General features: G+C 41.1%; 1 protein-coding gene across 5 annotated transcripts in view; it reads left to right on the plus strand.

The window, feature by feature from the left end:
* The window catches only part of PCSK5 (proprotein convertase subtilisin/kexin type 5), a 522373-nt gene that overhangs the window by 221549 nt on the left and 286998 nt on the right, over positions 1-13826 (plus strand). For all 5 annotated transcript variants that reach the window (XM_086415564.1, XM_086415560.1, XM_086415561.1 and 2 more), the window contains one exon: positions 828-1040. In XM_086415564.1, coding sequence (XP_086271690.1) covers positions 828-1040 — 213 coding nt within the window. The remainder of the gene's footprint in view (positions 1-827; positions 1041-13826) is intronic.

The following is a 13826-nucleotide window of genomic DNA, read 5'->3' on the forward strand; positions in this document are numbered from 1 at the left end:
ATTATTTCTGTATCTCAATTCTTTATCTCAATGAGGGGGACAAACTTTGTACCATTCTCACAGTCACTGGAGGAATTCAGTCCAATTCATGTAAAATATTTAGAATGGTGCCTGGCCCACGGTAGGTATCTAGCAAATGTTAGCCCTTATTATTGTCATTGTTGGTGCTCTTGTTACTTCTAGGACTGTATCAGGTAAAGGGGATTATTTTTGTTTCTTTTTGTTTAGTTGGGATATAGTTGACATTAGTTTTAAGTATTCAACATTATTGATTCAATATTTGCATACAGTTGTGAAGTGATCAGCACAGTGAGTCTGGTTGACATCCATCACCATACATAGTTGCAGTATTTTTCTTTGTGATAAGAAATTTTAAGATATACTTTCTTAGCAACTTTCAAATGTGCAATATAATAGTATTAACTATAGTCATCAGGCTGTACATTGCATTTGGATTATTTTCATTAAAAGCAAGCCCTCTAACCTCAGAAAGCAGCTCAGATCCAGCATATTATTAATAGAGCATCATGTGCTGTGCTCAGTCATTTCAGTTATGTCCAACAGTTTGCAGCCTATGGACTGTAGCCAGCCAGGCTCTTCTGTCCATAGGATTCTTCAGGAAAAAATACTGGAGTGCCCACCCAGGGGATCTTCCTGACCCAGGAATTGAACCCATATCTCTGACGTCGCCTGTATTGCAGGCAGGTTCTTTATCCACTGAGCCACCTGGGAAGTATCATACCCCTCCTGCAAATGCTTGATTCTGCTGTGTTGATATTGATCTTGTCTTCATGCGGAATCTGTGACCTATTTCTGTTTGTGCGCAGGGGCGGAGAGGCCTCGGCTCGGTTTTTGTCTGGGCGTCAGGAAATGGTGGAAGGAGCAAAGACCACTGCTCCTGTGATGGCTACACCAACAGCATCTATACTATCTCCATCAGCAGCACAGCTGAAAGTGGAAAGAAGCCTTGGTACCTGGAAGAGTGTTCATCTACACTGGCCACAACCTACAGCAGTGGAGAGTCCTATGATAAGAAAATAGTATGTACCATTTGCTTCTCTGGCATGATTGGTTTATTTATCTTGAAACACAAAGGGAGAATGCATACATTTATATGCACAAGTAATATATGGAAATAGAATGTTAAATTAGCTAATTACTTCCCTGGTGGCTCAGACGGTAAAGAGTCTGCCTGCAATGTAGGAGACCCAGGTTCAATCCCTGGGTAAGGAAGACCCCCTGGAGAAGGAAATGGCAGCCCACTCCAGTATTCTTGCCTAGAAAATCCCATGGATGGAGGAGCCTGGCGGGCTATAGTACATGGGGTCTCAAAGAGTCAGATTCGACTGTGCGACTTCACTTTCACTTTCTTTCAACACAAGTATTTGTAAATGTAACCATTCTGTTACCAAGTCATTGAAAAGCCTTTCTGGGTCATTTACAATCCAGCATTGAATGTGGCCTTAGACATGATTAAGCCTCAGTTTTCTCAAAGACAAATGAGTGGACCACATTCACCCTGTGAGTTAGTGGTAGAGAAGAGACTGGGTGGAATTCTCAGCCCAGTTCCCTATTACTCTGTCCCCATACTGTCTTTGAATTTCAGTTTCAGATCTTTGGTTTCAAAGTAGATACAACGAATTCAGTGTGACCTAAACCTATATCAAAAGTGTTTCTCTAACACCAGCACAAAGTTTGCCTGAACAAAAAGCACAGTAATCCTGTGTGATCTGCTTACCAAGATGCCCTCCTTATTATGCAGATGGTAAAATAGTTAAGAGTTCATGTTTGCAGAACCAGCCTGCTTAGGTTTCATTGACTGTTGAACCGTTTGCTAGCTGGTACCTTTGGACAAATTACTTAATTTTTCTGTCTCAACATCCTTAACTGTCAAATGGGGACATTTGATAATATGTAGTTCACAAGGTTTATTTCAGTGATTATGAGGAAGTAGATAAAAAGTGCTTTGTACACTGATCCATTGGTACTCAAGAAAGATCTGACTTTGGGGATGTCCCCATTCAGTATAGCCGACTCTGAATTTCAGACACCTTTGCACTGTCTTCTTTTCCCGATCATGATTTTGCAAAATGTCTCAGGATTTGTCTTCTAAAGTGAAGCTGAGCTGCTATGTCTGAATCTTTTTAGCATTTAGCCAATACCCTGCTTTTAGATCCCAGGATTCATATAGGTTTGAGTCACTCTATGATGCTCCCTCTTGCTTTATACAGTGCTAGAAATAGAGGTGATAGGCTACTATGTCTACATGTAATTCTTCATCCATATCCATTTGGTTCCTCTTGATTCCTGATTATTATAGGCTTCATATTTGATTTCTCAGCTACCTTTGCCTATCCTCTTATTTTATTTATTTGTTTGGTTGAGTTGGGTCTTATTTGTGGCATGAAGGGTCTTCATTGCATCATACAGGATCTTTCCTTGTGGCACATGGACTCTTTAGTTGTGGCACACAGGCTCAGTAGTTGTGGCACACGGGTTCACTAGTTGTGGCACACGGGCTCACCAGTTGTGGCACACAGACTTAGTTTCCCCGTGGCATATGGGATCTCAGTTCCCCAATCAGGGATCAAGCCCACATCCCCTACATTACAAGGTGGGTTCTTAACCATGGGACAACCAGGGAGTCCCCTTTTACTATCTGCTTTAGTTACATTTTCAGATTGATTTAAATAAAAGCTGCCTACCAATATGGATATAATACATTCTTTCTCTAATACCTTCATAACAACTGGATTAAACATATTCATATAAATTCCCCTGAAAATACTTCCATCATTCATCAATAAACATATTCCACAATACAAAGTAAGATATGAAAGGAGAAAATACAGAGATGACAAGTTTTGAAATATCATGGCTTTTTTCATGGGAAATGATGCTCTATGATATTTTACCTTCATAATGGAAATGCTTTCATCTAGGAATATTTCTTTGGCTTCCAAATTTGCTTATCTTTCAGAACTCATTGGAGAAGGCAATGGCACCCCACTCCAGTACTCTTGCCTGGAAAATCCCATGGACAGAGGAGCCTGGTGGGCTGCAGTCCATGGGGTCGCTAAGAGTCGGACATGACTGAGCAACTTCCCTTTCACTTTTCACTTTCATGCATTGGAGAAGGAAATGGCAACCCACTCCAGTGTTCTTGCCTGGAGAATCCCAGGGACGGGGGAGCCTGGTGGGCTGCCGTCTATGGGGTCGCACAGAGTCGGACACGACTGAAGCGACTTAGCAGCAGCAGCAGCAGCAGAACTCGTGGTCAAGGCCCACTAATACTGAGTGGCATCTATCAGTTCTGCATCATGGAAATCCTGATGAAACTCTCTGGAATAAGAATTTTCTTCTCAAACTTCCAGAGTCTGAATGCATCTTAAGGTATCTCACCATTGCCTCAAAGTAAACATGCCTATCTAGTGCTATTATTTCCTGTGGGATGGTTGTGAGAAAGGTGTTTTTAAGTTCCATAAATACCTTCCTTTAGAGAAGCTTATAGTCCAGTGGGCAAAATATCCAGGAAGAAGGAAGGGTTGCCTGGATCCAGGTGGAAGAGCACAGTGCAGATAGAGGGACCTCGGAATCACTGCCCAGAGATCTACTGCTTACACTCGACCTCCTAGGGCCTTTCATCCATGTCTCCTGTGATTGTGTGGCAGCTGCTATGTCCCCGATTGACTGGGTGGTCATTTAGGATTCTCCCACGGATGGACAAATCAATCATTCTGTGATGAAAAATAGGGCTTGAGAGAAAAAACGGACACCATGAAATAATGTCAATATCCTTGATTCGGTCATATTTCACTTTTCCCTAGTTGCTACTGATATCAAGACCTTTACTGAGTCACTCAATGTATAAAGTTATCTATGTAACTTTTACTTGGCTCTACCTTCTGTTTAACCTCTCCCATTCTCATGGCAGCCATTTGTTAGTAATTCTTCTGTAACCAATTCTCAGAATCTCTTATTTTGCCTGAATCTTCAAATTACCCTTCATTGGACAGGAGTGCTGTAGCTGTTTCAAATTATAATCTCTAGCTGCAGACAGACCAGTCAGTGGCTAAGTAACTTTCCTGGAATCTTGGTTTCCTTATCTGTAAAATGGAGGTAAAGCCAGTACCAACCTCATGGATTTTCATGAAGATAACAAGATACTGAGCATAAGATATTTGCATAGCTCCTATGGCAGCAAGCCACCTAGTAAGTGGCTGGTATCCTTGTTCCGTAAGTCAGGGTAGCTTTCTGCATCATGGGAACTGAGGCTGGTCATTATTCCAGATGCTGTTAATGGAGGTGCTTCATTTTTCCGATCTGTAGAACCATGATCTGCTCCATCCACCCCGTAAAGAAAGGCGCTTTGAAGGTGAACAATGTTGACTAACAGTTTGAACATGAGTTGGCGGCAGCATCAGCCTTTGGGGGTCCAGCTGCCCCTTTCCCTTCTAGATGTCAGAATGACAGATAATCCAGCTCTGCACTTGGGGCCTGTTCTCCACCGGGCTTTGAAAAAGCTGCCTCTGGTCCCTCAGAGATGCCCGCATCCTGTTAGTGGCATCTGTGATTGAGTGTTACAGGAACAGTGTCTCCCTTTGTTCTGGGGCTCCCCTCCCCAGGCCATCCATTTCCTTTTGTAATTTGTACCTTCTCAAGAAGAGCACAGTTGTCATTCTTCATTCATAGAGCACCTTTGTGAGTTGAACTGAGGCAGCCGCTGAGGATCCAGGAGAGAGGAAAGGTCTCACTGCTTCTGGGAAAGCACTTTTGTTAAATAAATTTTACTTGTCTTTTTAATGGTGTTCAAGCAGGAGAACCTTGCCCCGAGTTTCAGAATGTAGCCCAGTCTCCATCCCTCGTTTTCCTGCCGTCACTATCGATACAGTTGTGGACCTTAGTATTCCACTCATGCTTTAATAGATTGAGATCAGTGTTGGCCTTGAACCTTACTACAGCAAGCGAAGCATCCAGAGTGTCAAGATTACTATGATAAGAAGCTCCCCTATAAGCTAAATAGAAATCAGTGGAAATGACTGGCTATTATGAAATAATGTTTTTCTTAATAACACCATATCCATTTTATTCCATGCTGGGCATATAGTACTTTTATAATTATATTGACATGTTGTAAATGTAACATTTTTTGCCCTTGTAATGTATACCTGGCAGCGTGCTGTGCACATTCAATGTACCATCTCTTTGTATCCTCAGAACCCTATGCAGGAAATCAGGTATTGTACCCATTTTACTGATGAGGAAAGTAAGAATTAAAAGAAACACAGCTAGTAAGTAGTAGAGTCTGAATTCCAACCAAATTTGGGTTGAACCCCCAGCCCACCTTGTGACCAACGTGCTGTCTTGTCCAGTCCAAGGATGTCCAGCATGGGGCTGTATGAAGGAATGGCGTTTTTCTTGCCTGTTTGAGGTTCATTCACAGTGATCCAAAAAATGAAAACGTTTGTGGAATATATAGGCATCCATTGTTTTGTACTCCTTGGCCCAGTATTTTTTTTAATATAGGAGGTAATCTTAATTTTTAAGTATAGTACATTTACTTTCATTTATATTCTTGGCAACAGTATATTCAAGTTTTATACACTCTGAATACAATGAACAATTTGTTCCTTTGTCCTTTATATCAGCGTTGTCCAGTAGAACTTTCTGCTGTAATGGAAAGGTTCTCCACTTGTGCTGCCAAACTGGTAGTCACCAGACATATGTTATTGTGAAATGTGGCCAGTCCAATGGAGGAACTTTAATTTTAATTTGTTATGTTTTAACTGATTTAAAATTAAATATCCACATGGGACTAGTGGTAATTACATCAAGCAGCATATTTTTATTTTTATGGCTCACTAATTTTGAATTTCATGCCTTTGACCTCTTCTTAATTGCCTCAGACAATCAGTCCTCTTGCAAAACACCTAAGCCCTTTGCCAGTCTGAGTTGCTAATTCCTATGGCCTGGCATTGAGCTCTCCAAAGTTACCATGCCTTTTGTGTGATTTCAAACCAGGACCCTCTTCTGTGAGACATGACATCTGGCAGGAATACTGTTTCTCCAGAAACCACTTTTTTTATGCCTCTTCTCAAATTTTTCTTCAGGAGGACTGTTCCTCCTCACCATCCCTTGAAAGAATGGTGTGACCCTCCCCTACACTCTCCTCTTTTATCCTGTTCAATTTTCTTTCTAGTGTCCTTAGAGCTACTTAATGTGATGTTACACATTTGCTTATTGACTATCCATTTTCCATACTAGACTGGAAACCACTTGAGGTTGAAGAGTTTATTTTGTACCTTCCCAGAACCTGAGCTCCATAAATGTTGAGGCATAACTGACTCTCAGACATTGGAAAAGGTAGAAGCATCGCAGGGGGTTCATATTGCGACAGGAGACAGGTGGGTATTCTCTCTCTTTCAGAGAATCTCCTTCTACTGGTAGAAAGGTTGGTGAAAGGCAAAGGGTATTTGACAATATATTTCACATAGGAAATTGCCTGCAGGAATCCTGCTACATAAAACTGTACATCCAACCGTTCTTAGTGTCAAGGAGCATTAAAGGTCCTGTCTTTATGTAACCCTTCACTACCTCCTGAATTTCTCCCAAGTTCTGTGTTAGAGATAAAGCTTTCCTCTTCCTCCAGTCATTCCATCATTAAATTATCTGCTTCTTTTGGAACTAGTTCAGCCTTTTACCTTTTTTTTTCTCTAGTAATTTATCACAGTGTTTGGAATATGGAGGCCATTGTATTCCTTCTCAGAGGGGTTTTGTGAGCCAAGGTTTAGAGAATGTATGCTCTGCTCAGCCCTCTTCTGATGTCATTTTATTCATTTGTGTTCATGTCAGACTTGCTGCCTGGGGTATCTCAGGGTTGGCCTGAAAGACCAATTCCACGTGGAGGAATTATCTTATTGCTTTTAATATTCCTAAGCAGCTACACATTTCCTTTTTGCAGAAAGTACCCTCTCTCACTACCCAATTATTTATTCAGAAGCAGTCATGACTATCATCTTTCTGTTTCTCCTTTTGATTTGGGAAATGTCATGATTTTTCATGAGTCAAAGCTAGCAAATCCAGATGTGTTTAGTTTGTATGGACATTTGATCCATATTCTCTCAAGAATGTTAAATAGAAGGGGGGGGAATTTATTCCTGAAAAGTTCTAATTTTGATTGTGGCCTGAGGGAGAATGGAGATATCCACCTGCTGACAGGGAAGGAGCCCTAGGGTGGTTCCCCTGAGATTGCCGGTGATAGTCTGAAACTGCCGCCTTTGCTCGGATTGGTGACTACACTCCATAGCTCAACTTTTTATTTTGCTGCCATTTCAGAATTTAATACTTCACCCCTTACTAGCTCTTTAGTGACTGCATGTCCTTGGGCTCATGAGTCTTTCTGAGCCTCCATTTCCTTAGTTAATAAATAGTATATCTCCCTTGTAGAGTTCTTGAGGGAATCAAAGGTAATTTTATATACACCGATGTGTGCATACACCTACACACCTGTTGTTCATTGCCCTCAGTCTCTGCACTTGCTGTGTGAGTCATTTTCAAAGCAGTGGATCTAGTGTTAGCAGTGCATCTAGTAAGAGGAAGGGTCTGCTTTAGCCCCAGAATTGTATATATACACATACACACATAATTTTTGTAGGCTGCTTATAAGTTTATATGAGTCTTATTTAGAAATCGATAAAAAAAATAACCTTGAAGTCTTTCCTAACAAGTGGGAGAGTTTAAAATATAGAACAAAATGAGTGTAAAGTAGCTTGACACTAGTAATTCAACGTAGCCAATACTGCACCTTTGCTCTGTACTCAGCACTGAACTGAACATTATAGAGATGCAAAAAAAAAAAAAAAAGATATAAGATGGCATCCTTCTTTAGTGATAGCAATCTCACATATATAAGCAAAACCTTACATTTGCACTCTACCGTTACAGATTCTCATTGCAGCATGGGAGTGGAATTTTGTGTGGCCTTGTCAGTCATGAATGAATTCTACACCAGTCTTTGTGACTTCAGTGAACACAGAAAGCTTTTAGCTGGTCTTCAGTTCCTTTTTATTTTGCTGGCTTAATAAATCAGCATCTCCTATTTTATTCATTAGCACATTTAAGACTTTGTTTCTGTCCTCGGAGCACATTTCTAATCTAAATCCAAATCGACACCAGAAATAAATTCAACCTAACAGACAGAATCATTTCATGTTTTAAAAATATCTCTTCAGCTGTTCTTTTAACAGATATGAGACAATATGGCACCTTCAAAATAAAACAGATCACAGGGTCTCAGGGAGATAGAAACTCTTAACTGTAGGGTTGCTATAAAGACTTGTCATTTATAGCCAGACTCAGTCTGAACTGAGATTCCCTGGAGAATTACATCAACAGGCTAGAATAAAAGATCCAATCAGCCCAAGTAATGAAATGTGAAATATTAGGAAATAAGAGCTTAGGATGAGAAAAAGGGATGGTTCTTCTCAGAGGGAGCCTGACTCAACCCGAACAATACCCACCCCTTCTCACCAGATCAGGACAACATCCCTAACTTTGCAGACTCCAAAAGCCATCTGCTACCCATCCTGGGACAGGCTGAAAATCTAATTTGCTGATCAAGACAGCTTTGATCTGGCATGGGGCCCGGTGTCATCTCCTGTTTCCTTCACTCTGATGGACAGAAATGATATTTTCTTGAGCAACATGAGAAGTTCTGTGGAGAAAAATTCTGTTTCTGATTTGGGTAGTGAATTTAGGGAATTTGGAGCATGCAAGATGCGCCAGCGGGACCAAAACCAAATTCTGAGACACTCTCTGAAATGGAATCGAAACTTAAAGTGCTTTGTTGTTCCGTTTTCACGTATCAAATCTCTGAACTCCCAGCCCCATGATGTGGGCTGACCCTTGAATGCAGCTTCTCCTTTAAATTACACTGTCAGAACTTGTATGTATGCATTGTGATTAATGGGGTTACCCCATGTGGTTCCAGTTTGGGCAACATCGTTTTTCTTCAAGATTGCTTCTTGGTGGTCTTTGCCTTTTCCTTCTAAAGATGGACATAAAAATATCCTGATACTGTGGCTTCTCTTAATGATGAAAACCCTGCCTTAGATCTTTCTGGTAATTTACACCTAAATATCTCCACCACTGACAGTAACTTCCTCTTGAAATGACCCAGCTGGAATTTTCACTTAAAGCAAGATGAGAAGGGAGTGAGGATGTTTTTGTTTCTTTTTTCTTCATTCCTTTTAACCTCCCTTCTTTCCATCACCTTCCTGTTCTAATCCCTTAACACCGCTACTCACTGCTCAAGTTTCATTTAGTGAAATTGATTGGGAGAAAAATATAAAAGCACGACAATGATGTTGTCGAATTCTACAAACCTATATTAATAGCATTTAACAGTAAATTGGTGTTTATATATAAAGGTACTGAGTAGCTTTTTATTTACATACATATCGTGTATGTCTGTGCCTGCTGACTCTATTTTGGATGGGGTATTTGGCAAATCCAACATTATAAAACTTTTATTGTTCACGTTTGAGATTGGCTGGAGGTGGTTATTTATTAGATTCAAAAACACTACATACACACACTTGGAGTGTTTATTCTGGATTCATTTCTGTGCATTGAAAGCGGTGCATTCTGGTGCAGCTGAAGAATAAGCAAAGTGAGCCAAGTGGGAAAACATCATGAAAAATCTTGAATTCAGGCACAAGTCATTGAAAAAAAATAGAACTTGGCAAAGGAATGTGGCCATGAGGGTGAGGTAAAATGAGAAGAATGCAGGCAAGGCCATCTCTCAACAGCAGTGTATCTAGAGACCTGGAAAAAGGCTGTGCCTGTGGTGTTTATGCACTGACTTAAGGACCAGGCCTTTGGAAAATAAGGCTGCAGATTCACCCATATATTCGAATGAGATAGAAATCACTTTTGGATAGTCCATCTGTCACACTTCTGGGTATATATCCAAAAGAATTGAAAACAGGATCTGGAAGAGACATTTACACACCCATGTTTATTGCAGCATTATTCACAGTAAGCAAGAGGTGGAAGCAACACATCCATTCATCTGTCATTTGCCCATTGACAGATAACTCAGTAAAGAAAATATACTATATAACACAATGGAGTAATACAGTGGAATATTATACAGCCTAAAAAGAAGGAAATCCTGCCATAGTCTACAACATGGATGAGCCTTGAGGACATTATTCTAAGTGAAATAAGCTAGTCACACACACGCACTCACACAAAAAATGCTGGGTAATTCCACTGACATGAGGTACCCAGAGCAGTGACAGGCATAGAAGCAGACAGTAGAATGGTGGTTGCCAGGGAGAGGGGTTGGGGAGTTGATTAATGGGTAGAAGTTCAGTCCTGCAAGATGAAAATGTCACAGGGCTCTAGAATTGCACAACAGTGTGCATGTTAGCAATACTGTAGTGTATGTTCTTAAAAATTATTAAAACAGTAAATCTGTGGGGTTTTTTTACCCACACCCCCCACAAAAAAAAATACCTTTTTAAAGTCAACAATTGAATATCTCGGAAGTTTCTTTTTTAATTTTTAAACATTTTATTATTGGCATATCATAGCTTTAAGGGCTTCCCAGGTGGTTCAGTGGTAAAGAATCCTCCTGACAATGCAGGAGACGTGGGTTCGATCCCTGGGTTAGTAAGATCCCCTGGAAAAGAAAATGGCAACCCACTCTAGTACTCTTTCCTGGAAAATCTCATAGACAGAGGAGCCTGAAGGGCTACAGTCCGTGGGGTCTCAAATAAGTCAGATGTAACTTGGAACTAGTGCTTTATAATGTTGTGTTGGTTTTTGCTGTACAGCAAAGTGAATCAGCTGTAAGTAACATATAACCCCTCCCTCTTCAGCCTCCCTCCCACCCTACCCCCAAACCACCCTCCTAGGTCATCACAGCACTGGACTGAGCTTCCTGTGCTATGCAGCAGCTTTCCACTAGCTATCTATTTTACACGTTAGTGTATATATTTTAATGCTTCTCTCCCAATTCATCCCACCCTCCTCTTCCCACATCATGTCCCCATATCCCTTCTCTACATCACATTTCTTTTCTTGCCCTGCAAACAGGTTCATCTGTACCATGTTGCTAGATTTCATGTCTATACTTTCAGTTCAGTCACTCGGTCGTGTCTGACTCTTTGTGACCCCATGGACTACAGCACGCCAGGCTTCCCTATCCATCACCAACTCCTGGAGCTTGCTCAAACTCATGTCCATTGAGTCGGTGATTCCATCCAACCATCTCATCCTCTGTCGTCCCCTTCTCCTCCTGCCTTCGATCTTTCCCAGCATCAGGGTCTTTCTAAATAAGTCAGTTCATTGCATCAGGTGGCCAAAGTATTGGAGCTTCAGCTTCAGCATCTGTCCTTCCAATGCATATTCAGGATTGATTTCCTTTAGGACTGACTGATTTGATCTCCTTGTAGTCCAAGAGACTCTCAAGAGTCTTCTCCAACACCATAGTTCAAAAGCATCAATTCTTCAGCACTCAGCTTACCTTATAGTCCAACTCTCACATCCATATATTATGCATTATGCATAATGTATACAGTATTTTTAATGTGTATGCATTAGTATATAGTATTTTTTTCTCTTTTTGACTTACTTCACTGTTATGACAGACTTTATTAGGTCCATCCACATCACTACAAATGACCCAATTTCATTCATTTTTGTGACTAAGTAGTATTCTATTGCATACATATACCACATCTTCTTGACCCATTCACCTGTCGATGAACATTTAGGTTCTTCTGTGTCCTGGCTATTGTAAATAGCTCTGCAGTGAACATTGGTGTACATGTGTCTCTTTGAATTGTGACTTTCTCAGAGTATATGCCAAGTAGTGGGATTGCTGACTTATATGGTAGTTCTAGTTTTAGATTTTTAAGGAACCTTCATATTCTCATAGTAGCAGCATCAATTTACCTTCCCACCAACAGTGCAAGAGGGTTTCTTAATGGAGAAACAGGTAGGGCTCTTTTTACCCAGATATCTCTTGAACATCCACAGTGTGGAGGCTCCATGGATGGCCGGCTAATCAAATCTGTGAATCTAGAAACAACTCTCGCTGCTTGCCAAACACACTGTCAGCCTCTTGCCCAGCAATCAGTTAGTCCAGAGAAGAGTACAAGACTCTTCTCTACTGCCACCATATCTATGTAGTTATCTATATTTTTGTTCTTTCTCCTACTTCTTTTGTATCAGCACCTCTCTAGGATGGGTAAGCTGGTAACATTGTGTGTGTGCGTTCTAACTCACTTCAGTCGTGTCCAACTCTGTGCGACTCTATGGACTGTAGCCCACCAGGCTTCTCTGTCCATGGAATTCTCCAGGCAAGAATACTGGAGTGGGTTGCCATTTCCTCCTCCAGGGTATCTTCCTGACCCAGGGATTGAACCTGTGTCTCTTAAGTCTCCTGTGTTGCCAGGCGGGTTCTTTACCACTATCGCCACCTTGGAAGCCCCAGCTGGTAATATTAGAGGTGTCAAAAGGCATTAGGAACAGACAGTGAGCACTGATGGTGTTGTGTGAAATGAAATCACCAAGATGTCCATCTCGTTTTATAACTGATAATTAGAGAGTCCCTTCAGACATCCTCACCCGACACCAAGGAAACTTTTAGGGGAGGATTCATTTCTAAGCAGTTATGCATTCGTTTCTTTTGGTGATGATCAAATTTCTTTCCGAATCAGCTTATCTGCATACTTCTCTTGAAGGATGCACCTTAGAAAAGCAGGGCTTTGTTTTCGCCGCCTCTGTCTCCCTGCACCTTTCTGCTGATCTTTCACCTGTTTTCCTTTCTTCTTAATTTTTCTTATAATTTTATTTGTTTGTTTATGGCTGTGCTGGGTCTTTATTCTGCGTGGGCTTTCCTCTAGTTGCAGTGAGCAGGGCTATCTCTAGTTTGAGCGCCCAGGCTTCTCATTATGGTGGCTTCTCTTGTTGGGGAGCACAGGCTCTCAGGTGCATGGGCTTCGGCCGTTGTGACAGAAGGACTCAGTAGTTGCAGCTCCCGGGCTCTAGAGCACAGGCTTAGTTTCTCTGCAGCATGTGGGATCTTCCCAGATCGGGGATGGAACCCATGTCTCCTGCATTGGCAGGCACATTCTTTACCACTGAGCCACCAGATATGTCCTCACTTCAGTTTTCTTATCTGTAAAATATGGGCAGTGTGCTTATCTTGATGCCTGAGAAAGCTTTACCAGTGTCTTTCAATAGCTGCGATGTGAGTCCTACTAAGTTCATCTCATAAGCCTTATACCTTCCCAACAGGAGGGCTGTTAGTCCCAAGGAGGGAGCGCAAAAATGGATTCTTATCAGGGAGGAAGGATTTTTAAATCTTAGCTGTTATAATGGTTTGCAAAATCTTTTACCCTGATGCTTCCTTTCGCTGGTTATGAAGAATCTGCATTTTATTTTTCTTCCTTCAGGAAATGATCATGAAACACAGGTTGAGAAATCCTGCCCTTGCTGATGGGCATGTTATTCAACCACAGCTAAAGTGAACTGGCTTCAAACCAAGAGGAGACAATGATCTGATTCTTACATTTTGGTTTTCAAAAAAATGGAAAGTGGCTAATCTCCTCTAGTGTTCAAGCATGTACTTAGGGCTGTTAATTTCACATCAATTATACTGGCTTCAACCTTGTTTTCAGTGTTTGTGTTAAATGTGTCAGGATTTAAATCTTGGTTCATCCGAGTCACATTTCTGTGTATCCTAAAAATCAGTCTGTAAGCAAATGTTCCTTCTAAAACAGAACAAATCTTTTGCTTGCACCTGCAGCTTT

Source organism: Bos grunniens, chromosome 8, assembly GCF_055505025.1.
Source record: "Bos grunniens cultivar Pamir isolate PY7600 chromosome 8, Bosgru_T2T1.0, whole genome shotgun sequence".
In the NCBI taxonomy this organism is placed as follows: domain Eukaryota; kingdom Metazoa; phylum Chordata; class Mammalia; order Artiodactyla; family Bovidae; genus Bos; species Bos grunniens.